We start from the raw sequence: 24637 nt of genomic DNA on the forward strand, positions 1-24637 counted from the left end.
GAAATGTAGAAGCTTGCAGATTTACTTTGAATGTTCTATTCTTTGACAGTGGTGCTTTCATAATCAACTTGTTATGAGGGTCAAATACTTGAATGCAGTGATCCTTTGTTGAGTAATTGAACCCTTTCTCAAGCAATTGTCCAAGACTTAACAGGTTATGCTTCATAGAAGGTACATACAACACATCAGTGACAAAAGTATGATTACCATTCTTTCTCTGAACCATTACTTTGTCTTTGCCTTCCACTTTGATTGTGCTGTCGTCTGCAAATTTCACTTTGCTTTTGAAATTTTCATCAAATCCCAATAACCAATCTCTATGACCTGTCATGTGATTTGAGCAGCCAGTGTCAAGATACCATAGCTTTGAATTATCATTTTCTGAATTTGAAGTCACCATCATCAAGACACCATCTGAGTCTGAATCATTGTGTCTTGCATGATTTGCCTCATTATCTTGCTTCTTCTTTCCCTTGCTTCTGCACTCAGAAGCATAGTGACCCCATTTCTCACAGTTATAGCATTGAATCTTGCTTTTATCACCCTTCTTTCCACCATTCTTGCCCTTGATGAAACTGTCTTTCTTTGAAGTTTCAGTTTAATCTTGATCACCATTTTGATCATTACTGAACTCAGCCTTTCCCTTATTCTTATTCCATTTGTTCTTTCCCTTTCCATTCTTATTCCATTGACCTCCATTCTTTGCATACAAAGCCTGATCTTGATTAGCTTTGTTGTCTTTCTTTTCTTTTCTTTCATTCAATCTCTGTTCATGTGCTTCAAGTGAACTTTGCAGTTCATTCACAGACATTGTGGAAAGATCTTTGGATTCTTCAATTGCCACCACTATGTGATCAAATTGAGGGTTCAATGTTCTAAGAACCTTCTCAATTACTTGCTGATCAGATACAATTTCTCCATAGTTTTTCATTGAATTAACCAAAGTCTGCAGTCTTGTAAAATACTCACCAATGGATTCTTTATCCATCATGCCAACTAGTTCATACTGCCTGCGAAGAGATTGAAGCTTTACTTTCTTCACTTTTTCTCCTCCACCATGAGCATTACTGAGTATATCCCAAGCTGCTTTTGCAGTTTTTGCTCCAGCAATCTTGTCAAAGTTTGATGAATCCACACATTGATGGATCAAGAACAGAGCTTTACTATCTTTTTTCTTGGTTTCTCTGAAAGCTGTTTGCTGAGCCTCTGTTGCATTGGCTGCAAGGGGCTCATAACCAGTGGTGATAAGATCTTCAACATCTTGATAGCTGAAGATTACATTCATCTTCACAAACCATTGGTCCCAATTCTTGCCATCAAGAATTGGAAGATTTGCAGAGAAAGCATTACCAGTGTTATTCATCTTGCAGAAAGATGAATCAACGAAAGAAAGAATGGTTGAAATCTATGTGAAAAGGGAATTGGATCAAAACCTAAAAGGCTAACTGATACCACTTGTTAGAGTGGAGAAGAGAGTGAAAGAGGGATTAGTTTCATCAATGAGGATTGATTTATTATTGATCTTAGGAATACAATTTATAGAGTTACAAATTGTAGTGTGATAGTTTGGTTAACAAGCAACCATGATTAAGTAACTAACTCAAGTTAGTTACTAACTATCTAACAAACTAAAGTAGTTACAACAATCAAACTAATAACTAACTTGCAAAGCAAGTAACTAACACTTTGTTGATTGTCTTCACTAAACCATTGGATTGCATTTCTCAACATCGATCGTGAACATGTTCTTGATTTTTTTGAATCTGTTGGTTTCAAATGTCCTGCATTTGAAAATGTTGATCATCATATATGTATTCAAATAGATTTGGATAAACTTCTTGAGAAGTGCTTATGAAAAATAAACATTGAAAGAATCTTGTAATTGTTTTTGCATCAATTTTCGGAAACTCTTCTTTGACCTTTCTATAAACATGTATAAGCTTATAAGCATTTTCGCTTATAAGAGCTTATTTGGATTGATTTATTTAGCTTATCTATTGACATAAGTATTTGTGAGACTGTTTGGTGGAGCTTACAGAAACAACTTATGACAAGTCTATAAGCTATTTTTCGCTTATTTACATAAGTTCTCCTGGATAGCTTATAAAAACAGCTTATAACTTTTATGAAAGCAATTTGATATGATTTTATATTTTGTATATAAATAGCTTATGATAAATGGAGAGAGAGAGAGAGAGAGAGAGAGAGAGAGAGAGAGATTTGTTTATGTGAATTCAGAATCTGAGAGAGAGATTTGTTTATGTGAATTCAGAATCTTGAAGCTTCTATGTATATGTTGTAGGTAACTTCAAGAAAGGATCAAGAGCAATATTGGATGCACAGAGATATAGCATATAGGTTTGTAACAGTTACTGAATTTGCAGAGGCATTAAGTCATTCCATGTTGGGAAGAGGATTAAAGAAGAGCTTGAAATTCCATTCGACAAATGTAATAGTCACCCAGCTGCATTAACCACTACAAAGTATGGTGTTAACAAGAAGGAACTGTTAAAGGCTAACTTCTCAAGAGAGTATTTGCTTATGAAAAGAAATTCATTCATTTAACTCTTCAAGATGGTTCAAGTGAGTTCCAACTTTATTTCTATATTAAATACTTTTTAGGCTAAAATGCACTTTTAACCCCCTAACTTTCACAAACTTAATGGAACAATTTATCTTGGTGCTTTATTTTTCTCATTAACAATACTCATGTTTAATGGAACTTCTGAGGTTACAATGACAATTGTGAAACTTCCAACATTTTTCAAGCAAAGAGACCACAAACTTCCACCTAGCTATTGTATTGTGCTGTATACTTACATTAGTACATTATGAGAAATGCTATATATTGCGACAACAGTTTCTTGCTAATTCACGAATCAGCTATTTTTTTATTTATTTATTTATTTTCTTGCTAATTCACGAATCATTTATTTATTTATTTATTTATTTATTTATTTATTTATGAAACTTCCAACATTTTTCAAGCAAAGAGACCACAAATTTTATCCCTCATGGATCCTAAAAGCCCCTATTACATTATTAGAAGTTTCTATTTGGGTATTCCTCACCTACTATGTAATTGGATTTGATCCAAATATTTGGAGGTAAATAAGCTTATATTATCTGTTTGGCAACAGTTATTGTGTATATTAATATAATGATTGATCGTAGTATAGTGTTATTTATTTATTTATTTATTTATGGTGTGACTGATTTCAATTAATTTATGCAGATTTATATTAAGCTGCATTTTCTGCTAATAATGATAAACCAAGCAGCTTCTGGAATGTTCCGAACTATTGCAGCACTTTGTAGGAATATCATTATTGCTAACATAACTTGCTTCTATTCAATTCTCATATTTTCACGTTGGGCGGATTCGTTTTGTCAAAAGGTGAGTTCACACTTAATACAAATCAAACCTCATTCTCAATACAAATGAATCAAATATACTATTCAGTTTGGTTTGATTCAATTTCCGCAATACTTTTTCACGAAATCTAAATCAAATCAAACCAAACCAGTGAGAGAAATATGTTGGTTTGACGAATATATTGGTTTCGTTCGGTTCAATATTCTCGAAATTTAAGATATTAATGCATATTTCATTTGCAACGACTCAGATGATATTAAGAGATGGTGGATTTGGGGTTACTGGATATCACCTTAAATGTATGCACAAAATGCTTTACTGGTGAATGAATTCCTTGGAAATAGTTGGAACAAAGTAATTTCTTAAACTTTTATGACATCATAAAGTTCTATTTGTTGTATATTTTATACTATAATTATAATTTATTTTAAAGTTAATTGCCTTTCACTTGGTCAAAGAAATGTTTTCCTTTCAATTCAATTTATTTGATAATATTCCTAATTATTAGGAACAATATTAGGGCAGTTACAAAAGATCAAGATACCTTTTTAAGTAGCAAGGCTTAGAAATGAATAAGAGTGTGCATATCTCTTCCAAGTGAAATGACTTTGAACAAAAATAATCTCTCCACTCATAAAATTGAGTTATCTTCCTTGATTACATCACCGATGTCTAATAATATCTTGCTAGTTCTGTTACCTCGATATGATTCATATTCGGGAAGACCTGTTGTCAATATATCTCGCGGTAACAAAAATGGATTGTTCTCGGGTATATCAATATTCAGCCTTCGGTTCATATTTCGCCGACCAATTCCTTCTAATTCACATCTTTGCTGGGGGGATTTGTGCTTATGAGGCGGATAAATCCCTAAGGACGGTGCGATCAGCACGCCTCTGATATTGTAACACGGTCACTATTTTGTAGGTTTATGATTATGTGGTTGTTTACTATGCGGTTGACATCAAACTACTACACCCACAAGAGATAAGTTCCTGTAAACTCTATTTTAATTTATTCTCGATAATATTTGTTGAATTGCTTAAATTAATGTATGGTTGAATATTATCATTAGGTCTAATTTTTATAACACTATTTATTTTCACGCAAGGTCGGTGTACAAAGTTTTACTGTCAGCACATCACAATCAGATAACCCCAAACTCAAATATGACACTGGGACTTCAACTTTTGAAATCACGTGGATTCTTAACACATGCGTATTGGTATTGGATCGGAGTTGGTGCATTAATTAATTGGATTTATTTTCCTTTCAAATTGTTTATATACTTTGTTTCTCACTTATCTTGATCGGGAGTATCTTTACATTTGGTTATTTATTTATTTTTTTTATTCAAAGGCAACAATATTCATTTATTCAAATTTATAGGAAATACGTCGATCAAAATCATTATATATTAAACATTAATGTCTATGACAAAGCCTACAATTGATCTGACAAAATTTAAATGTCCGAAATAATCATGTATCCAGATCTGCAACGTTGATGATGCGAAAACCATTGAATATGCAACCAAAATCATAGTTACGATGTTGTTGAGGCTGTTTTTAAAAAGAACTTGCTATAGTGTTTGAGTTTAACCCATGCAGTAGTATATAGACTACAAATGCGTTCAAAATCTTATATTTTGTTCTTGGAATTTCGACATCCAGAAATTGAAGGATCAAGCTGTAATTGATGACAGATTGGTGCTTTTGAAGGGTGTTAGTGGTGCCTTTAGGCCTGGGATTATAATGAATATTCACGGCACGAAAACCAGTCAGAAAAATCTTAGTCCAAAGACATAAATGGTTGATAAAGAAAATTCTCATTTGTTGCCAGTTTGGGCAACATAAATAGAAGAATATGCGGGTCTTGTTTCCTCAAATAATTGGAAACATAATCAGGCAAATCAATTGCAAACCACTAAAGAAACTGTATTTCATTGGAATCACTCTAGTAAGACTTGTTCCTCATAATTCATCAATCCAAGTTTGGACTTTTACTTGAAATTTGGTGACATTATCATCCCTGTGACTGCAATTCTTCTCGCAATTTTGGTCTATTTTCAACAAAGATTAGGCTATGACAAGCTGAATCAGGTTTTGACATTTCGACAGTATAAACTTCTTCCAAGTTTTAGATATGAAAGGTTGGATTCTAAGTCCTCTGAAACTGAAATAATTTCAGGTATCAATGGTGGTGGTGAAAATGGAAAAGAACATGTTGATGTAGAATGAATATAGACACTAAAAAATGACAACTAAAACCTATATTTGATTGTCATTTTGAGAAATTTACACACGCAACCTTTAAATTCGGCAATTTTCTCAAGTTAGTCCTTCAAGTATTTTTCTTCTTCCATACTAATCATTTTATGTCTCAAAATGTGCACACATTATCATTTTATGAATCAAAATTTGGCAAGGGCATTAGAATAGAATTGTTGAAGCGTATCAGCGGTTACCAATTTACAATTCCACACACAAATCAGGAGGATGGGTTCTAACCAACAAAGTAAAAGTTACATAGATAGTCTCACAAGAAACATGTAAAATTAAAATTAAACCCAAATAATAATAACTCGTTTATTCCTAAAAAGGAGGAATACTAACTAAGAACAACCACAAAAGTAGTCTTATCCATCCCACTACGGATAGGCTAAGATGACAACCTCCCGAGACCCTACAACTACAAGGCGCAAACCTTCAATATAAAAAGTGGCAATGATGGTTTAACAGAAACAAACCTTCAATAAAAAAAATAGTAGCAACAGTTGTAACTAAACGGCCTCTGCCATTCTGTTGTTATTCCTCTATTTTTTTGTAGAGGGGGTAATATATGGATATAAATTTGTTAAATGTAGTAGATGCAGCAATCATATTCAAAAAAGGCTTTAACTGTTATACACTATTTGTTCAGGAGAAATAAGCAACTTATAGAAGAATTGGACACACAAAGACACAAATAATGACAAAGTCAACTTTAAGATAATTAAATTCATTTTTTCATAGAATTTTACACTCATTTCTGGAGAGTTGTATTCTAACCAACAAAATTAAAAGGTATAGATAGATAGTCTCACAAGAAACATTTGTTCCTGAGAAGGAGGAAGACTAAGAACAACCACAAAAGTCTTCTTATCATCATCCCACTAGGCTAAGATGACAACCTGCCAAGACCCTACAAGACGTTTCGATCCATATGTAATCGTAATGGTCTCAACACTTCAATAACTTCACACATAAGTTTAATGTCGATATCATAAAGATAATTATAAACAGGATCATCGGGGTTGGTGCCGAACATCTCTTCTAATTCTTGTTGGGTTAGATCAGCACAAGCCTCAACTCTGGGAAGTAGCTCCTGTTGTGAGGGCGGTGAAAGAGATTTCTGGAAGATAAGGAACCTCTCATCTTCTTCCTTTTTGTCGGCGTATGTTATACCCCAACGCTCCTGCCATATTTTGAAAATCTCTCGATCTGAGGGGCGTGTCCCTAGAAGTAGAACAAACATGCATTAAACACAGCCAGCCAAGATATATTATTATAAGAAAACAATAATTAATTAAAATATGATTTAGGGTTTTGTACAGGAATCAGTCTGGTGTTCTTCTTCTCCTCCTCCTCCTCCGGAATCAGTGTTGTGTTCTTCTTCTTCTTCTTCTACTAAACCATCCTTGTCAACTTTAAATTTCTTTATGGGTCGAGCAAAATCCTTGTCATTCTCAACAACTAATAATCAAAAGAAAACAAAGAAGAGATCATTCATTTCAATTATTTATGGAACTAGTAACGGAATCTTTGAGTTTTGCAAAATCCTTCTTCTAATTCTGAACTAATAATAATAATAATAATAATAATAATAATAATAATCAAAAGAAAACAAACAAGAAAACATCGATTTTGAATATTTATGGAATTAGTAATGAAATCTTTCAATTTAGCAAAATCCTTGTCATTCTCAACAACTAATAATCAAAAGAAAACAAAGAAGAGATCATTCATTTCAATTATTTATGGAACTAGTAACGGAATCTTTGAATTTTGCAAAATCCTTCTTCTAATTCTGAACTAATAATAATAATAATAATAATAATAATAATCAAAAGAAAACAAACAAGAAAACATCGATTTTGAATATTTATGGAATTAGTAATGAAATCTTTCAATTTAGCAAAATCCTTGTCATTCTCAATTAATAATCAATCAATCAAAAGAAAAACAAACATGAAATCCATATATCTATAACAATATATAAAGAGGATAAGGGAGTTTGGGCTGGATTTTTTTTGGTCCATTTTGCCCTTAACTTCCTTTATGGTTTTTTAATTATTCCATAATTGCCCTTAACTTCCTCTTTTTTTTTATGGTTTTTTCATCTATATCTATTCTATACTATAATATATAAAAAGAATACATGAGTTTTGGGGTAGAATTTTCATAATACCAACATTACCCTTACTTTTTTTTAGTAGCAACAAAAATCTTTTATTAACAAACTCACCATAACATAAGGCGTATCTTTTTTTTTTTGGGTACATAAGTTAGACACAGGCAGGCGCGGAACGCGCCTGCCTGGCCCGCTAGTATATATAAATATATACAAAGAAAGAACACAAGAATTTAATTAAAATATGATTTAGGGTTTGTATATACCTTTAGGATCAGGATCAGTGTTGTCTTGTTCTCCTACTAAATCTTTCAATTTCGCAAAATCCTTGTCATTCTCAACTAATAATCAATCACAAGAAAACAAACAAACAAGAAATCATCCATTTGAATTAATTTTTAATAATTGTAAACTACTTCATTATCAAATTTATCATTTATATTAATTTAAAACTTATTGGAACAAATATAATCCAACTTAACACAAACTCAAAATCGAATATGATAAAAATCAGGCAGGGCATACCAACCATTAGTGATTTTTTTTCATCTAACTTTTTTTACTAACATTAGGAAATAGTCGTGACAATCGACCAACTCCTTATATACACAAAGATTGGACAAAAAATTATTAACAAAAGCATTAACTATTTTGAAAAAAAACACTAAATAAACAAAATAATAAAATGAAAAAAAATTAAAATGAATTAACAATGATAATGATAATGATAATAATAATAATAATAATAATAATAATAATAATAATAATAATAATAATAATAATAATAATAACAACAATTAGTATTACACATTGAATGGATGTAAGTGGATGATGTGGCTAAATGAAAGGTTTTCATTGGTTTATGGATTAGGGTTTAGATAGGTAGTTGGACAACTATCTAGGATTTATATATATAGATTTTCCTATTATTTGTTATTATTGTATAATTATTTGTAATCACTTAGTTGCCAAACTAAGCACATGTAAATTGGTGTGGTGACAACATCTCCTGGTCTTCTAAAAGACAACCCACGCTATCTCGTTCTAGTGCAGAGGCTGAATATAGAGGTGTTGCTAATGTGGTTTCTGAATCTTGTTGGCTACGCAACCTACTCTTGGAGCTTCATTTTCCACTTTCTCATGCTACTTTGGTGTATTGTGATAATGTTAGTGCAATTTATCTTTCTGGTAATCCTGTACAACATCAGCGTACTAAGCATATTGAGATGGACGTTCACTTTGTTCGAGAGAAAGTCGCCCGTGGTCAAGCACGCGTCCTTCATGTTCCTTCTCGTCACCAGATTGCCAATATTTTCACCACCAAAGGCCTACCTCGAGTTCTTTTTGATGATTTTCGGACCAGTCTAATCGTCCGTGAACCTCCCGCTTCGACTACGGGGGTGTGATAGAATAGAATATTATTGCAATTAAGTATAATTATGTTTGTAATTATTTTCCATTAAGTGTAATTATTTTCCTATGGTTGACTTACATATTGTAACTTGTATATATCCCTTTCACCATCATGAATAAAATCAACACATTGAATTCCTTCAAATCAAGTTTGGGCTTATATTTTATTGTCGGTGTGGTATAGTGGGCTTTTTTAAAAAAACTTTGGGCTTAACTGAGAAGGAAGGAATATATAATAAGCGTGTGGTGTATGTTGTTGATGTTGATTATTATTCATTCGTTCATTCATAGATCCACTCCATAAATTCGTCTCCTCTGTTACCGACCCTAACCTCTCCTCTCTCTGAGCGAGCCGCCGCAACAGCTACCTGATGGACCCGATTCCAGGTACGAACCACCGTAAACCAGACCACGATACGCAGTAGCACAACATCTAATTTTTTACAATTATTAAAAATTAATTCAAATGGATGATTTCTTGTTTGTTTGTTTTCTTGTGATTGATTATTAGTTGAGAATGACAAGGATTTTGCGAAATTGAAAGATTTAGTAGGAGAACAAGACAACACTGATCCTGATCCTAAAGGTATATACAAACCCTAAATCATATTTTAATTAAATTCTTGTGTTCTTTCTTTGTATATATTTATATATATATATATATGGATTTCATGTTTGTTTTTCTTTTGATTGATTGATTGATTGATTATTAATTGAGAATGACAAGGATTTTGCTAAATTGAAAGATTTCATTACTAATTCCATAAATATTCAAAATCGATGTTTTCTTGTTTGTTTTCTTTTGATTATTATTATTATTATTATTATTATTATTATTATTAGTTCAGAATTAGAAGAAGGATTTTGCAAAATTCAAAGATTCCGTTACTAGTTCCATAAATAATTGAAATGAATGATCTCTTCTTTGTTTTCTTTTGATTATTAGTTGTTGAGAATGACAAGGATTTTGCTCGACCCATAAAGAAATTTAAAGTTGACAAGGATGGTTTAGTAGAAGAAGAACACAACACTGATTCCGGAGGAGGAGGAGGAGAAGAAGAACACCAGACTGATTCCTGTACAAAACCCTAAATCATATTTTAATTAATTATTGTTTTCTTATAATAATATATCTTGGCTGGCTGTGTTTAATGCATGTTTGTTCTACTTCTAGGGACACGCCCCTCAGATCGAGAGATTTTCAAAATATGGCAGGAGCGTTGGGGTATAACATACGCCGACAAAAAGGAAGAAGATGAGAGGTTCCTTATCTTCCAGAAATCTCTTTCACCGCCCTCACAACAGGAGTTCCTTCCCAGAGTTGAGGCTTGTGCTGATCTAACCCAACAAGAATTAGAAGAGATGTTCGGCACCAACCCCGATGATCCTGTTTATAATTATCTTTATGATATCGACATTAAACTTATGTGTGAACTTATTGAAGTGTTGAGACCATTACGATTACATATGGATCCAAACGTCTTGTAGGGTCTTGGCAGGTTGTCATCTTAGCCTAGTGGGATGATGATAAGAAGACTTTTGTGGTTGTTCTTGGTCTTCCTCCTTCTCAGGAACAAATGTTTCTTGTGAGACTATCTATCTATACCTTTTAATTTTGTTGGTTAGAATACAACTCTCCAGAAATGAGTGTAAAATTCTATGAAAAAATGAATTTAATTATCTTAAAGTTGACTTTGTCATTATTTGTGTCTTTGTGTGTCCAATTCTTCTATAAGTTGCTTATTTCTCCTGAACAAATAGTGTATAACAGTTAAAGCCTTTTTTGAATATGATTGCTGCATCTACTACATTTAACAAATTTATATCCATATATTACCCCCTCTACAAAAAAATAGAGGAATAACAACAGAATGGCAGAGGCCGTTTAGTTACAACTGTTGCTACTATTTTTTTTATTGAAGGTTTGTTTCTGTTAAACCATCATTGCCGCTTTTTATATTGAAGGTTTGCGCCTTGTAGTTGTAGGGTCTCGGGAGGTTGTCATCTTAGCCTATCCGTAGTGGGATTGATAAGACTACTTTTGTGGTTGTTCTTAGTTAGTATTCCTCCTTTTTAGGAATAAACGAGTTATTATTATTTGGGTTTAATTTTAATTTTACATGTTTCTTTGTTGGTTAGAACCCACCCTCCTGATTTGTGTGTGGAATTGTAAATTGGTAACCGCTGATACGCTTCAACAATTCTATTCTAATGCCCTTGCCAAATTTTGATTCATAAAATGATAATGTGTGCACATTTTGAGACATAAAATGATTAGTATGGAAGAAGAAAAATACTTGAAGGACTAACTTGAGAAAATTGCCGAATTTAAAGGTTGCGTGTGTAAATTTCTCAAAATGACAATCAAATATAGGTTTTAGTTGTCATTTTTTAGTGTCTATATTCATTCTACATCAACATGTTCTTTTCCATTTTCACCACCACCATTGATACCTGAAATTATTTCAGTTTCAGAGGACTTAGAATCCAACCTTTCATATCTAAAACTTGGAAGAAGTTTATACTGTCGAAATGTCAAAACCTGATTCAGCTTGTCATAGCCTAATCTTTGTTGAAAATAGATCAAAATTGCGAGAAGAATTGCAGTCACAGGGATGATAATGTCACCAAATTTCAAGTAAAAGTCCAAACTTGGATTGATGAATTATGAGGAACAAGTCTTACTAGAGTGATTCCAATGAAATACAGTTTCTTTAGTGGTTTGCAATTGATTTGCCTGATTATGTTTCCAATTATTTGAGGAAACAAGACCCGCATATTCTTCTATTTATGTTGCCCAAACTGGCAACAAATGAGAATTTTCTTTATCAACCATTTATGTCTTTGGACTAAGATTTTTCTGACTGGTTTTCGTGCCGTGAATATTCATTATAATCCCAGGCCTAAAGGCACCACTAACACCCTTCAAAAGCACCAATCTGTCATCAATTACAGCTTGATCCTTCATTTTCTGGATGTCGAAATTCCAAGAACAAAATATAAGATTTTGAACGCATTTGTAGCCTATATACTACTGCATGGGTTAAACTCAAACACTATAGCAAGTTCTTTTTAAAAACAGCCTCAACAACATCGTAACTATGATTTTGGTTGCATATTCAATGGTTTTCGCATCATCAACGTTGCAGATCTGGATACATGATTATTTCGGACATTTAAATTTTGTCAGATCAATTGTAGGCTTTGTCATAGACATTAATGTTTAATATATAATGATTTTGATCGACGTATTTCCTATAAATTTGAATAAATGAATATTGTTGCCTTTGAATAGAAAAAATAAATAAATAACCAAATGTAAAGATACTCCCGATCAAGATAAGTGAGAAACAAAGTATATAAACAATTTGAAAGGAAAATAAATCCAATTAAATAATGCACCAACTCCGATCCAATACCAATACGCATGTGTTAAGAATCCACGTGATTTCAAAAGTTGAAGTCCTAGTGTCATATTTGAGAAATCAAATGGTGGTTCGTCCCGGAGACCCAATGTCATAAGTTGGAGTGCTGTCATTAGTGGTTTTGCTTCCAACGGGTGTTTTGAGCAGTCATTGGAACTGTTTAGGCTAATGCAGCTTGCAAAAGTAATGGCCAATTGTGTCACTATTTCCAGTGTTTTATCAGTTTGTTCAGAATTAGCAGCGTTGAACTCTGGTAGGGAGCTGCATGCTTATGCCATTAGGAATCTCATGGATGACAATATTTTGGTGGGGAATGGTCTGATTAACATGTATATGAAGTGTGGGGTTTTCAAGGAAGGACATTTAGTATTTGATAATATTAAGAATAGAGATATAATCTCATGGAACTCATTAATTGGGGGTTATGGAATGCACGGGCTTGGTGAGAATGCATTAAGAACTTTCGATCAGATGATTAAATCCGGAATGAGGCCAGACAACATCACATTTGTTGCTGTTCTATCTGCGTGTAGTCATGCAGGACTTGTTGCTGCAGGTTGCAACATTTTTGATCGGATGGTCACAGAGTTTAAGATAGAGCCTAATGTAGAGCACTATGCATGCATGGTCGATCTCCTTGGTCGGGCTGGGCTTTTTTGCAAGAAGCAAGTGATATTGTGAGAAACATGCCAATTGAACCTAATGAGTGTGTTTGGGGAGCTCTTTTGAACTCATGTAGAATGTACAGAAATACAGATGTTGTAGAAGAGTTAGCATCACAAATTCTAGGCCTTAAATCAGAAATAACTGGGAGCTTCATGCTTCTGTCCAATATTTATTCTGCAAACGGAAGATGGGAGGATTCTGCAAGGGTTAGGGTCTCAGCAAAGAATAAAGGTTTCAAAAAAATACCTGGTCAGAGTTGGATTGAGGTGAGAAAAAAGGTGTACACATTCACAGCAGGGAATGTAGTCCATTTGGAACAGGGTGAAATTTACGCGATCCTTGATGAATTGGCACTTCAAATGGCGAGTGTAAATTATACTATCAATAGTTGCTTCGATCAGCAATGTATTTGTGACCAATCAGAACTCTTTGTTGCAAACTGAGAGAGGCTAGATTTTTTGTGCCATAATACTCGGATTTTGACGCATCACATGTAAAATAGTTGTAAAATAGTTATGAAACTAACAATTCGTTTTGACGCAACGCATCACATATAAAATAATTAGTAATCTTTGTTTATATCGTCTTTGTGTTTTATGTGTATATAATCCACATGTACCATTCTTTATATTGATTGCCAAATAAATTAATACTTCAAAAAGTCATATAAACATTTCCATTTATAAAAGAAGCTTCAACTTAACTCAAAATATGAAAATACATTTCCTACCTGAACATGACAGACACAAATATTATTTGGATACAAATAAGCTTCAGCTGGAAATTTCATTAGAAACAGAATTCAATACAAACAACCTTTGCCACTGGGCCAAGGGCGCAGCCCACCCATGATTTGGAACATACATTCCTAGCCAGCTAAGTTAACAAATACACAATTACATTTGGCAAACTAGAAAGAAAAACCCTACAACCAACTTGTCAGCACAAGAGATCAAATTAATTTTCCTGATTCTTTCCTCTTCCACTATTTTCTCTCTGCTCCTATGAATTAATTTTTAAGAATATTCTCCACCTATCACCTACGCTTCCTAAACTCAACCGAAAACTACCATGTCATTTTGGAAATAACCATTCGAATGGTTCATCTGTTTGCCGATGTAGTTTAACATGATTATATGCTTCAATCAGAAGACGAGGAAACCTGTACTCGATCAGGGAACGATACACTGATGCCTTCGATTTTCCAACAAAAATCTTTCCTCTTGTTGACACACACAAACCAAGAGCCTGATCAACAAAAAAAAAAAAAAATCAGTCAGGCCTATCAATTTTATTTAAAATAAAACAATTTAAATTATAGTTAAAAAAAAAAAACAAACCTCATATTCATTGAGATGCGCACATATGTTCCTAAACATCTTTACTAAAGATTGCAACGAGTATTCATTATAGTCATTTTTGAAATCCTTAGTATAGCACATCAGAACTTCGTGGTCAATAAAACAATCCCATTTTTGGTAACCGTTAAAAATCAACTGTTTCTTCAAATTAAATTGATTGAACTCAGCCCAATCTAAACGATGCAACAGATCATTAATCTCCCATATAAACCAGGCTTTAGTTGTATCATCCCAAAATGTGGGATGCAATAATAATGAGGAAGCAACTGACCTGCGCAACAAAGTCAAAATTAAAAAATTTAATTGAAGTTTTAATAAAACAATAAAAAAGAATTATAATAATAACATACCTGTCATCTGGTAAAGCTTTTAATAATCCAGTGATAAAATCTTTATCCACAGGCGAAAGACGGCTTGTAACTGAAGTATCCATAATATTATGTCGAACATTTTCATCATTTCCAAAAGCATGCGATGCTGTCAAGCAAAAACAGATTACTAATCCTAATCCAAATAAATCGGATTTTTCATCTGTAAGTTTCTGTTTGATTTCTTCGGGCGTCCTCCAGCCCGCGGTGCTGGTATCAAGCACAAGGTTATCGGATGACGGAGATGAAGAACCTAGATTAGAGATTTTTGCACGAAGACGGTTTTTATAGGGCGGCTCATTAATCTCCTCAAATATTAAAATATTATCCGGAGTGAGATTCTCATGTCTTATCTTCTTCTTTTGAAGGTCTGTCACGCCATCGATTATATCCCTATTATTTCAATGTCTCAATTAGTAAATAAATAAAAAAATAAACAATTAAATTAATCAAATTATCAATTGCTGCTTACCGTATTAGTGTAAGCAAATCAGGACTTGCCGATTGTTGATCCGGGGCCCCTTTTACTCTTATTTTTTCATGACGATCAGGTGTGTGCCACAGACGATAATCCTTTGAAGCTTTTTTCAAAAAATCTCTACAGTTTTCATTCTGATGATCAAATACACCTTTTTTTTTACAAGCGTTTATCAATTCCCGCAAATTACATTTGGCTCGTTGCAAGAAGATGTAATGGTGATTTTCATCCTTGAGATGGTCAAAACATCAAACGACTCTTGGCACGTCGTTCAAATGTTGATATGCTTTAATTTCAATATTTGCCTTTTCACTCTGGATCGGAACAATCTTCACAGCTGCTTCTAGCGAGTTCCACGTTGCTTCAAACACCTTATCAGTAATTGGGTCACCCATTTCGAAATAAACCTTGTGTTCCATCTTTAAAGTAGAGGATTTTTACACATACCCATCACATACCATCACATAATGTGTAACAGTTAGTAAAATAATCATCATAATATAAATAATAGATAAGAAAACTTTGACAGAGGGTTGAATAAAATGGAACTAGTAATAGTATATCAGACAAACAATCATAATCAAAATGACAAGGGTTTAATAAACAAGATTTGGAACAAATAAACAAACACAAGGTACATGATTTTGTTTCTGCATAAGAAAATGCAGAAGATTCAAAATAACTAAAGACTAGAATCAACCTAAAATAGGGAAGGATTGTATAGCAATAGCAAGATTACATACCTGTTTAAGAGGGAGAGAGTGATGAGCAATAGAGTAAGAGTGATGAGAGAGTTTGAAGGGGTTGTTTGTTGATATGCAAATAGAATATTCTACCAAAAACAAAAAAAAGAATATTAAGATATTCATTCACCCTCACTCGCAAAAAGAATATTAAGATATTCATTCACCCTCACACCCTCCCTTTTCTCGAGGGTGTGAGGGTGAATGAATATCTTAATATTCTTTTTGCGAGTGAGGGTGAATGAATATCTTAATATTCTTTTTTTTGTTTTTGGTAGAATATTCTATTTGCATATCAACAAACAACCCCTTCAAACTCTCTCATCACTCTTACTCTATTGCTCATCACTCTCTCCCTCTTAAACAGGTATGTAATCTTGCTATTGCTATACAATCCTTCCCTATTTTAGGTTGATTCTAGTCTTTAGTTATTTTGAATCTTCTGCATTTTCTTATGCAGAAACAAAATCATGTACCTTGTGTTTGTTTATTTGTTCCAAATCTTGTTTATTAAACCCTTGTCATTTTGATTATGATTGTTTGTCTGATATACTATTACTAGTTCCATTTTATTCAACCCTCTGTCAAAGTTTTCTTATCTATTATTTATATTATGATGATTATTTTACTAACTGTTACACATTATGTGATGGTATGTGATGGGTATGTGTAAAAATCCTCTACTTTAAAGATGGAACACAAGGTTTATTTCGAAATGGGTGACTCAATTACTGATAAGGTGTTTGAAGCAACGTGGAACTCGCTAGAAGCAGCTGTGAAGATTGTTCCGATCCAGAGTGAAAAGGCAAATATTGAAATTAAAGCATATCAACATTTGAACGACGTGCCAAGAGTCGTTCGATGTTTTGACCATCTCAAGGATGAAAATCACCATTACATCTTCTTGCAACGAGCCAAATGTAATTTGCGGGAATTGATAAACGCTTGTAAAAAAAAAGGTGTATTTGATCATCAGAATGAAAACTGTAGAGATTTTTTGAAAAAAGCTTCAAAGGATTATCGTCTGTGGCACACACCTGATCGTCATGAAAAAATAAGAGTAAAAGGGGCCCCGGATCAACAATCGGCAAGTCCTGATTTGCTTACACTAATACGGTAAGCAGCAATTGATAATTTGATTAATTTAATTGTTTATTTTTTTATTTATTTACTAATTGAGACATTGAAATAATAGGGATATAATCGATGGCGTGACAGACCTTCAAAAGAAGAAGATAAGACATGAGAATCTCACTCCGGATAATATTTTAATATTTGAGGAGATTAATGAGCCGCCCTATAAAAACCGTCTTCGTGCAAAAATCTCTAATCTAGGTTCTTCATCTCCGTCATCCGATAACCTTGTGCTTGATACCAGCACCGCGGGCTGGAGGACGCCCGAAGAAATCAAACAGAAACTTACAGATGAAAAATCCGATTTATTTGGATTAGGATTAGTAATCTGTTTTTGCTTGACAGCATCGCATGCTTTTGGAAATGATGAAAATGTTCGACATAATATTATGGATACTTCAGTTACAAGCCGTCTTTCACCTGTGGATAAAGATTTTATCACTGGATTATTAAAAGCTTTACCAGATGACAGGTATGTTATTATCATAATTCTTTTTTATTGTTTTATTAAAACTTCAATTAAATTTTTTAATTTTGACTTTGTTGCGCAGGTCAGTTGCTTCCTCATTATTATTGCATCCCACATTTTGGGATGATACAACTAAAGCCTGGTTTATATGGGAGATTAATGATCTGTTGCATCGTTTAGATTGGGCTGAGTTCAATCAATTTAATTTGAAGAAACAGTTGATTTTTAACGGTTACCAAAAATGGGATTGTTTTATTGACCACGAAGTTCTGATGTGCTATACTAAGGATTTCAAAAATGACTATAATGAATACTCGTTGCAATCTTTAGTAAAGATGTTTAGGAACATATGTGCGCATCTCAATGAATATGAGGTTTGTTTTTTTTTTTTTTAACTATAATTTAAATTGTTTTATTTTAAATAAAATTGATAGGCCTGACTGATTTTTTTTTTTTTTGTTGATCAGGCTCTTGGTTTGTGTGTGTCAACAAGAGGAAAGATTTTTGTTGGAAAATCGAAGGCATCAGTGTATCGTTCCCTGATCGAGTACAGGTTTCCTCGTCTTCTGATTGAAGCATATAATCATGTTAAACTACATCGGCAAACAGATGAACCATTCGAATGGTTATTTCCAAAATGACATGGTAGTTTTCGGTTGAGTTTAGGAAGCGTAGGTGATAGGTGGAGAATATTCTTAAAAATTAATTCATAGGAGCAGAGAGAAAATAGTGGAAGAGGAAAGAATCAGGAAAATTAATTTGATCTCTTGTGCTGACAAGTTGGTTGTAGGGTTTTTCTTTCTAGTTTGCCAAATGTAATTGTGTATTTGTTAACTTAGCTGGCTAGGAATGTATGTTCCAAATCATGGGTGGGCTGCGCCCTTGGCCCAGTGGCAAAGGTTGTTTGTATTGAATTCTGTTTCTAATGAAATTTCCAGCTGAAGCTTATTTGTATCCAAATAATATTTGTGTCTGTCATGTTCAGGTAGGAAATGTATTTTCATATTTTGAGTTAAGTTGAAGCTTCTTTTATAAATGGAAATGTTTATATGACTTTTTGAAGTATTAATTTATTTGGCAATCAATATAAAGAATGGTACATGTGGATTATATACACATAAAACACAAAGACGATATAAACAAAGATTACTAATTATTTTATATGTGATGCGTTGCGTCAAAACGAATTGTTAGTTTCATAACTATTTTACAACTATTTTACATGTGATGCGTCAAAATCTGAGTATTATGGCACAAAAAATCTAGCCTCTCTCAGTTTGCAACAAAGAGTTCTGATTGGTCACAAATACATTGCTGATCGAAGCAACTATTGATAGTATAATTTACACTCGCCATTTGAAGTGCCAATTCATCAAGGATCGCGTAAATTTCACCCTGTTCCAAATGGACTACATTCCCTGCTGTGAATGTGTACACCTTTTTTCTCACCTCAATCCAACTCTGACCAGGTATTTTTTTGAAACCTTTATTCTTTGCTGAGACCCTAACCCTTGCAGAATCCTCCCATCTTCCGTTTGCAGAATAAATATTGGACAGAAGCATGAAGCTCCCAGTTATTTCTGATTTAAGGCCTAGAATTTGTGATGCTAACTCTTCAACAACATCTGTATTTCTGTACATTCTACATGAGTTCAAAAGAGCTCCCCAAACACACTCATTAGGTTCAATTGGCATGTTTCTCACAATATCACTTGCTTCTTGCAAAAAAGCCCAGCCCGACCAAGGAGATCGACCATGCATGCATAGTGCTCTACATTAGGCTCTATCTTAAACTCTGTGACCATCCGATCAAAAATGTTGCAACCTGCAGCAACAAGTCCTGCATGACTACACGCAGATAGAACAACAACAAATGTGATGTTGTCTGGCCTCATTCCGGATTTAATCATCTGATCGAAAGTTCTTAATGCATTCTCACCAAGCCCGTGCATTCCATAACCCCCAATTAATGAGTTCCATGAGATTATATCTCTATTCTTAATATTATCAAATACTAAATGTCCTTCCTTGAAAACCCCACACTTCATATACATGTTAATCAGACCATTCCCCACCAAAATATTGCCATCCATGAGATTCCTAATGGCATAAGCATGCAGCTCCCTACCAGAGTTCAACGCTGCTAATTCTGAACAAACTGATAAAACACTGGAAATAGTGACACAATTGGCCATTACTTTTGCAAGCTGCATTCGCCTAAACAGTTCCAATGACTGCTCAAAACACCCGTTGGAAGCAAAACCACTAATGACAGCACTCCAACTTATGACATTGGGTCTCCGGGACGAACCACCATTTGATTTCTCCAGCTGCAAAAATACTTCATAGGCCTCATCACATAATCCGGATTCAGCATATGATGATATTAAAGCATTCCAACTTACTAAATTCTTGTTCTTTATGTCAGAAAATATTTTATGTGCATCACAGAGATGCTCACGCTTCTTCCCATAAGTCCCTATCAATGTATTTTTCACAAACAAATAGTCTTCATATCCACCTTTAATAACATACCCATGAATTTCTTTCCCCCATTGAACTCTATCCATATCGGCACACACAGACAACACAACAGCAATAGCTTCACCACTAATCTCAATTCCTCTTGTTCTCATCAACTTAAAAAACTCCATAGTTTCATCATAAAGCCCACATTTAGCATGGCTCGACAAAAGTGACGTCCAAGTTACATAATTCGGCTTCAAACCTTCCAACTCCATCCGTTTAAAAATCCTAAAAGCACCAACAGAATCAAAATTAAAAGCATAACTCGAAATCATAGTATTCCACGACAAAACACTTCTCACAGCCATTCCATCGAACACATTACATGCATCCTCCATTCTCCTAACTTTCCCATACATACCCACCAATTCATTCACCACATGAAGATGATCCTTAAAACCCAATTGCAAAACATGACAATGAACAATCTTGCAAAGACTAATATCCTCAATACACGAACACGACTTAATAATCAAAGGAAATGTAAACCCATCAGGTAAAAAACCAAACTTTCGCATTTTAACATACAGTTGAAAGGCATATTGATAATACCCATGAGATACATTGGCTCTAATAATGGAATTCCATAAAAGGATGTTTTGAAGAGACTCAACTGGGGTGGTGGCGAAAACTTTCCGGGTGGATAATCGTTGAAGAAGATAATCGAAGAAATCGAGAAGATGATTGTTGAAGATTGAAGGTGTGAGTTTTGTATATGTCAGTGATAACAAGTTTTTCATATCAAAATTGAAATTTGAATGTATCTGAGAATTTGGGAATTTGGGGGAAATTGGATAATTTAGGGTTCTCAATTTTAGTTTAATAATTTTATTTAATTTTTGGTAAAAAATTTAACTTTTCTTTTTTTTAGTTTTGACTTTCATCACTAGTTTAATATGGTCGGAGAATCAGTCTGCCATTAAGTGGTTTCAGCCTTCACTCAATTGCATTTGCATGGTTTAATCTGGTTCGGGAATTAGCTATAACATCAAGTAGTTGCAACCTTCTTCCGATCGTAGTTACGAATGCATCAAACAGTAATGTTCCGAATTAAGTTCACCATCAATGACCGCTGAACCAAATTAATTATATTGTTGCACAAACAAAAACGAAAAATGAAAAAGAAATTGATTATTATGTAATTACAGCTCTTGTTTTCATCTTCATTATTAAAACCCTTTGTGTCAAACCTTCTATCAAACCAAATAGTCATTTCCTCATTTTAAACTTGAGATTTTAAACAAAATATTATTATATTGAGTATTTAACTTTGACAAATATTTAACAAGATAAGCTATTATCTTGCTTATTGTTAAAATTGTAGTTGTTGATTAATAAGTAGGATAATACAAGTTATTGTTTTTTTTTACTATAATACAAGTTATTGTTAAAATGTAATAATCAATGATGTATAATTATTTTATTTTTTGATATTAATGATGTAAAATTATTAGTGAAACTTTTTAAAGGTGTTAGATTAAAATGATTGAAAGCAACTAACATTAAAAAGTTAGTAAATAGCAATGTATACAAGTGAGATTAACAAGAAACCCACTTATAAACACTCATTTAAAAGTGGTATAGTTGATTTTCCTCACTAACTCTCATAAGGAGAAAGAAACAAGGCTCTCACATATAGAAAGTAGACAAACCAAAAAACATTTTGATTAAATATAAAAGGAAAGAGTAAATAAAGTATTTTGTCTTTTATGTACCAAAAAAAACTATTTTGTCTTTTCTCATTGTTTTTTTTGGAAATGTCTTTTCTTATTGTTAATACTTGTACCTGATGAAAGGAAAGTGTCAAATAAAATAAAAGAAGCAAAATTGGTATTTTTGAAAGTTACCATGTAGAGTGGTTGAAAAGGAAAATGGAAAACACAACTTGCCCTCTTTGAATTATTGGAGAGAGGAGAAACATTAACAAAATCAAGTTGATGTGTTCTTTGTAAAAGATAGGACAATAAGAGATATCCTCAAATACATGATCTACATCGATACCTGTATACATTTTTTTTCATTAATTTGATGGAATTTCCATTAGGATGCTGAAGACTTACTCATATGTATTGTCCACAACAAGCCAAGAGCCAGCTTTCTCGCAGTTATTTTACTTTAGATATTATGGAATTAATTTAACTTTTTTATTTGCTCGGGGGCCTTATTTTAAGACATTTATACGGGATTTTATACATTTACTCATATATTCATACATTGATATTTTTTTTTTGTTGATTTATATGAGGACTATTAATACGGGATAACGACAAATTTTACCACATAAGCTGATTCAAATGAAACCACAGAAAGAAAACTTGAATGGAAAATTCTTAGAAGAGTTTGAGAGAGTGACCTTCAGAAGAGAGTCTGGAATGTAGGTTCCAGTTGGGTTGCCAGGGTTTACAACAGTTACTAGCTTCGGCACAGGTTTACTCTCTGATAACACTTTTTCCAACCAGTCTGAAAATCAGGAAAATTCAGATATATATTTAGACAAAGAAATCAGCAGATACACCGTAGGAAAGTCTACTACACACTCGAATGACTATTATCTATCAGACATCAAATAGTCTTCTAAGGTTCTTGATGTATTGTGACGGACATGCGTAGAAATCTATACATCATAATATGCTACTATAGGATGTTGAATTTTAACAGTATACAAAATCAGAAGATGAAGTATGATGGATTCAAAACACACACAAAAATGGAACCATTATTCTTTTTCTATTGTTCTTAGTTAGTATAATGGTAGTAAGAGAAGTTGCTAGTGATAAGATCATACAGTCTCTTACCTGCATCTGGATGAAGTGTTTCCGGGTTACTGGGACCAACTTGTATATCAGTAATGCCGGTCATCTGGAAGGACATGTATGCATTGAAGTAGTAAGGGGCAAACATCACCACAGAATCCCCCGCATCACACAAAGTAAGAACAAGATTCACGAACGCCTGTACTGCAGATGCTTAGAAATGAGTCGAATGAATGCTGAAATAATGAACATTAATAGAAAATTATATATATGGGCGATTGATCACCTGATTGGCACCTGCTGTAACCATTACCGAGGATTTGTGCAAATTATTTTCATCACGCAACTGTGTGATTAAAGCAAATGAGTTAATCGATGAATCACAAATGTCAAGGATTACAATTCCCCTATAGGTTAAAGGGTTAGCAATAACAAGAAACTAGACCGTTTACCTTTTTCACTAATGCCGCTCTGAGTTCAGGAATGCCTTCATCATTACCATAACGACTAATAGAAGGATCATACACAAGTTCTTTCACCTTATCCAACGCTTCCTTTGGAGGTTGCCAATAAACCACCCCCTAAAGAAGAAATTTTTTCAACAAATCAATCAATCAAAATTGCATTTCAAACAGAACAAAGAAGGAGCAAATAATGCATAAAACGTTAGCTAATTGATAGCAATATTTACAAACATAAGGAGTACACAGTGCAAGCCATATATACTATACAATTTCGAAAATAGTTCTCATTTTCTGACTTTATACATCTGTTTCTATTTTTTATATGCCTTTTCAATTTGGGATCTTTGATAGCAATCATGTCATGTAAATGTAGTAGGGAACTGCAGAAAACAACTTTTGATTTCCTAAGATTTTCAAGTTTTTAGGTTTTTTTGGACATTTCTAAGGTCGTCTCGCCACCCCAAGTACATCAATCCCATTTCTAGATATATCTTATATCTTCATCCTTTATACCCACTTGCACATAGATTGCAGCCATAAAATGGATCCGAACGAGTCCTTCATATTGTTGAAGCATATGTCTGAATGAGCGGTGAGTTTGGCAAAATCACCGTACTCACCAGGATTTAGTCTATCTCACCGCCAATCCAAACATGCAAAAAAATCTGAACAGCTAACCAAGCTTCTCTCAAAACTCAACACACAAACACACAACAACAACAAGAAGCAAGACTAATTTATAATACAAACATTGGAATGCAGAAAACAAACACACATAACAAAATCAACACAAATCTAAGTTAATTTATAAATTAAAACATTGGAAACCAGAAAACACACTCACACAACACAACCAAGAAGGTACTATAATACTAATTTATAACTCAAACATTGGAAACACAAACACACACTCACAACATAAACATGCATTGAAAACACTCACACACAACACAAGTTTATTATTAACAAAAGAAAACAAGCATTGGAAACAGAACAAAATTGAAAAACAAACCTGTGCCAAAGACACAGCATTCTTAGCTCCTCGTAGCAATTCCTGCATCTGGAAAAA

General features: G+C 33.4%; 3 protein-coding genes across 16 annotated transcripts in view; 2 read left to right on the top strand and 1 right to left on the bottom strand.

Moving 5' to 3' along the window:
- The window catches only part of LOC123921596 (aromatic aminotransferase ISS1-like), a 36228-nt gene that overhangs the window by 9974 nt on the left and 1617 nt on the right, over positions 1-24637 (bottom strand). For 5 of the 14 annotated variants that reach the window (XM_045974209.1, XM_045974203.1, XM_045974198.1 and 2 more), the window contains 5 exons: positions 24581-24628; positions 23557-23685; positions 23391-23450; positions 23147-23303; positions 22705-22811 (listed from right to left, as the gene is read on the bottom strand). In XM_045974209.1, the coding sequence (XP_045830165.1) occupies positions 22705-22811; positions 23147-23303; positions 23391-23450; positions 23557-23685; positions 24581-24628 (501 nt within the window). Of the gene's footprint in view, positions 1-1491; positions 2465-7042; positions 7347-10742; positions 11636-11813; positions 12153-14027; positions 14521-14745; positions 14905-17743; positions 17777-18961; positions 20580-22704; positions 22812-23146; positions 23304-23390; positions 23451-23556; positions 23686-24580; positions 24629-24637 lie in introns of those variants that run through there. The other 9 variants (XM_045974202.1, XM_045974211.1, XM_045974207.1 and 6 more) reach the window with 9 other exon arrangements.
- Positions 9411-10884, top strand: LOC123921599. The gene is made up of 4 exons (XM_045974214.1): positions 9411-9568; positions 9693-9767; positions 10128-10259; positions 10356-10884. Exons 1-4 carry the CDS (start codon positions 9553-9555, stop codon positions 10667-10669), a joined length of 537 nt encoding a protein of 178 aa, XP_045830170.1. The 5' UTR covers positions 9411-9552; the 3' UTR covers positions 10670-10884.
- Positions 16417-18785, top strand: LOC123921595 (inactive serine/threonine-protein kinase/endoribonuclease IRE1-like). Its single transcript, XM_045974196.1, has 4 exons — positions 16417-17338; positions 17418-17828; positions 17908-18199; positions 18293-18785. The coding sequence occupies exons 1-4, from the start codon at positions 16914-16916 to the stop codon at positions 18464-18466; spliced, it is 1302 nt and encodes a 433-aa protein (XP_045830152.1). The 5' UTR covers positions 16417-16913; the 3' UTR covers positions 18467-18785.

This window comes from Trifolium pratense, linkage group LG4, assembly GCF_020283565.1.
Source record: "Trifolium pratense cultivar HEN17-A07 linkage group LG4, ARS_RC_1.1, whole genome shotgun sequence".
NCBI lineage: Eukaryota > Viridiplantae > Streptophyta > Magnoliopsida > Fabales > Fabaceae > Trifolium > Trifolium pratense.

Coding starts and splice junctions, on each gene's coding strand:
- LOC123921599 (XM_045974214.1), top strand. Junction 9,768..10,127: donor CACTGATCCTGATCCTAAAG/GTATATACAAAC, acceptor TTTGATTATTAG/TTGTTGAGAATGACAAGGAT. Junction 10,260..10,355: donor AGAACACCAGACTGATTCCT/GTACAAAACCCT, acceptor TTCTACTTCTAG/GGACACGCCCCTCAGATCGA.
- LOC123921595 (XM_045974196.1), top strand. CDS start 16,914: ATGGAACACAAGGTTTATTTCGAAATGGGTGACTCAATTACTGATAAG. Junction 17,339..17,417: donor GATTTGCTTACACTAATACG/GTAAGCAGCAAT, acceptor TTGAAATAATAG/GGATATAATCGATGGCGTGA. Junction 18,200..18,292: donor CGCATCTCAATGAATATGAG/GTTTGTTTTTTT, acceptor TTTGTTGATCAG/GCTCTTGGTTTGTGTGTGTC.